Source organism: Brassica oleracea, unplaced genomic scaffold, assembly GCF_000695525.1.
Source record: "Brassica oleracea var. oleracea cultivar TO1000 unplaced genomic scaffold, BOL UnpScaffold01740, whole genome shotgun sequence".
NCBI classification, from domain to species: domain Eukaryota; kingdom Viridiplantae; phylum Streptophyta; class Magnoliopsida; order Brassicales; family Brassicaceae; genus Brassica; species Brassica oleracea.
In genome coordinates, this window is record NW_013618272.1 from 1 (window position 1) to 3,426 (window position 3,426).

General features: G+C 39.4%; 2 protein-coding genes across 2 annotated transcripts; both read left to right on the forward strand.

Moving 5' to 3' along the window:
• The first annotated feature begins 485 nt into the window (after positions 1 to 485).
• LOC106321480 (F-box protein DOR-like) lies at positions 486 to 1,675 on the forward strand. The gene has a single exon (XM_013759741.1). It carries the CDS (start codon positions 486 to 488, stop codon positions 1,653 to 1,655), a length of 1,170 nt encoding a protein of 389 aa, XP_013615195.1. The 3' UTR covers positions 1,656 to 1,675.
• Positions 1,676 to 3,028: 1,353 nt separating this feature from the next.
• LOC106321479 (uncharacterized mitochondrial carrier C12B10.09-like) lies at positions 3,029 to 3,426 on the forward strand (the record flags this gene model as incomplete). The annotated part of the gene is given in 1 exon segment (XM_013759740.1): positions 3,029 to 3,426. A coding segment is annotated over 1 exon segment (333 nt), but the record flags the coding sequence as incomplete, so codon positions are not given.

Consider the following 3,426-nt stretch of genomic DNA (forward strand, 5'->3'; position numbering starts at 1 on the left):
ACCGATGCATATCTTTGGGAGAGTTTCGAGTATCCTACTGATTCTTGGTTGCCAAATATGTTGGTTGGCACAAACCCTGAAATTATTTTAATACATACATCACCGCTAAATGTTTTGATGTGGGCTTTGATTTTGGGCTACATGGGCTTTCTGTATGTTTGATATATGTAGGCAGGCCATAAACAAGCAAAATTTTGAACTATGCGAAGTTAGAATATCATTATCCGGGATCTTTAGTGGGTTTTTGGTGCGTGGATTCCCACAAAACCTTTAAGGATCGGTTACAAAAACTACTAATTAAGAACCGATTTTAGTGAGTTTCTTACACTGTTCGCTGGCCCCACCACTGACCCGTGGCGGTCCGCGATTGGTTTGCTTTTAATTTTTTTTTTTTTTTTTTTAAAAACTAAGAAACCTAGGGATAATCATGGTCTTACAACCTCAAGGGAAGGTATAGGGTTTACGGCTGGTGGGTCTTCTCCGCCATGGAACTGCAGCTAAATACGCGATCAAAAATCTTGTTGAATGGAAGAGAAAACCTACCTATTGATCTCGTTATGGAAATACTTTCGAGACTGCCTTTAAAGTCTATTGGGAGATGTTGTTGCGTATCAAAGCTGTGGGCCTCCATTCTTGGACTTCCCTATTTCCTAGATTTATTTGCCACTAGATCTTCAGCTCGGCCTCATATGTTGTTCGCCTGCAGGCGAGATGGCAAGGTCTTATTCTTCTCGGCACCTCAACCTCAAAATTTTGATGTCAACTCCTCGTCTGATGTAACCGCCAATTATCTTTCACGTGTTTCCTACGATGGTTCTTACTGTTACATTAGTGGTCCTGTCCACGGCTTGGTCTGTCTTACATTTAAAGATAATAAGGAGTCCTCAAAGGGACATATAATATGTAACCCTAGCACGGGACAAACTTTAACCTTACCCCAACTCGAAAGTATGGTTGGGGTGAGAAGCCCTTATAAGGCGATAAGCCTTTTGTGGTATGATCCTACTGATAAAAAAGGTAAGGTATTGTTCATGGAAGAGGACGTAGACCATTCTATCTCCCTTGTTGTTTTGAAGCATAAAGTTATGACTTTAGGAACTCAGAAACTTGAATGGAGAAGGACCAAGTGTTGCATACCCCATTATTCTTATGTAAAAGGGATATGCATTAATGGTGTTTTGTACTATCGATCTGTTCGTGCGTATACACATGATTCTGTAATAGTTTGCTTTGACGCTAGGTCCGAGGAGTTCAGTTTTATTGAAGTGGAAACGACTTTCAAGGTACCACTAATTTGCGGACAATATATAAACTACAATGGCAAGTTTGGCTTACTTCTCTCCCAAGGGTGGGACTACGCTGATGAAGCAAGTAGCAGTTTTGAGTTGGTGGTTATAGGCGATTCTGAAAACCAGGAGTGGTCGACGCGTAAATACGTGTTGCCTCCTACGTGGAAGAATATGGTTAAAGAAAAGTTGGGCTTTGTTGGATTTATTGGTACACATACGATCGTGTTGACGCACCCTTCTTCCTACATTATCTACTACAATATCGAGAAAAATACTATCGTAAAAGTTAGTATCCAAGGGTTGGATGGGTTTAAGTGCTTCGAAGTTTTAACCTTTGTGGACTATGTAGAGGACCTTAGAGCTTGAAAGTTTTGTTACAAATCTGGTTTGGCTTGTGATGATTGGACTTTAACTTCTTGCTACTGGTTTTGTGTACTTATCATTATTTTGGCTCATTAGATGACTCTTTTCTCTGTTTTTGGGAATCTTCTATGGATATGCTAACAATTTACTGCATTGTTTTAGTACAAAACTCAAGAGCTATATATGGGTTTTAACATTAGCTTTAAATTATTATCTATCTATGAGTTAGTGGGTGATCGTCTAATTAACTTTCTGATTAGACAGTTAAATTAAGTGGTTTGCATAGATGATCATGTAAAGTATCTGTATATATAAGTTTTGAAAACGCCAAGTACTTGGTGGGATAGAAGAAAAAATTGACAGCACAGTTAACATATCAGTCAGTAGCAAACAGAAAACGGAATGTTAATTTCATATATATTTTACATATGCATAACACACTAAGTCCAAAATATATACTCTGAATTAATTAATTTTTTTATTGATCAATTACTTCAATGGATGAAAAGGCACTGCGGAAAAGGGTTCTACGCCATGCTGTAACTTTTTTTTGCAGATTATTGGATGTAAAACTTATTGAAGGTTTCAAAGTATTGCAAGTAGTCTTTTGTTGTGATAGTGTATTATGGTTCGTTGTGATAGTGTATAGCGGAACCTTTACATCGAAAATGTCTTACATACAAAACCGTCATCCTCTGAAAGTTATTAATCAATATATGTTACAAATAACTAATTATAGTCATAGAAACTGAATTTATATAATCATCTAATTGATGATTTGATCAGTGTTAAAAAATACTTACTCGTCACATTTTCTCTAGGAGTGACAGCTTTACTGCCTTTGATAACTTCAGATGATATTCCCGTGTACGAACAACGTGTGGTCAAACAAGGACTAGGGCAGAAAGAGAACATAACCTTGGTCAATCCTGGCTTTCTTCCGAGCTCAAAGCAGAACATGTTCAGCTATGGGATGCCATTAAGCAATCGAATGTCTTCCCCCCGACCTTATTTATCTTCTTATGGCAAGGCACACCACACTCTGATTCTGCAATGTTTTAATTTTCTTCCAATTGGTTCACGGTCAACGGCTTGTTTTCATATTCACTGAAATGGTAGATACTTAGGTTTAACATAATCAATGGAATATGTAGAGGTCTTCTGTACCTTCACAGAGATTCAAGGCTGAGAATCATTCACAGAGATCTAAAAGCTAGCAACATCTTGTTAGATAAAAATCTGGTTCCCAAAATATCTGACTTCGGGTTGGCCAAGATTTTCTTAGGGGAGGAAGATGAAGCAAAGACCCGTAGGGTCGTTGGAACATAGTAAGTAACTCCATAGGTTACACCTTCTTACATAAACCAGACGTTCAGATGATCAAAAGTGTCAGTTAAGACTGTAAAAGCCGGGATGATAGGTTTGTGCGACTTTTTTGTAGATGGTGGCGCAAGCGCTGGGAAGAGAACTGGAAGCATGGGAGACAATAGCGGTTGGGGCGGTGTCAGGAGGCATAGCAGCAGTTGTAACAACGCCATTTGATGTGATGAAGACGAGAATGATGACTGCAACACCAGGGAGACCGATCTCAATGTCTATGGTTGCTATCTCGATCCTGCGCCACGAGGGACCGCTTGGTTTGTTCAAAGGAGCAGTCCCGAGGTTCTTCTGGGTGGCTCCTCTTGGTGCCATGAACTTTGCTGGCTATGAGCTAGCCAAGAAAGCTATGCAGAAGAACGAGGAAGTTGTAATGGCTGATCAGCTTGGTCAGAAG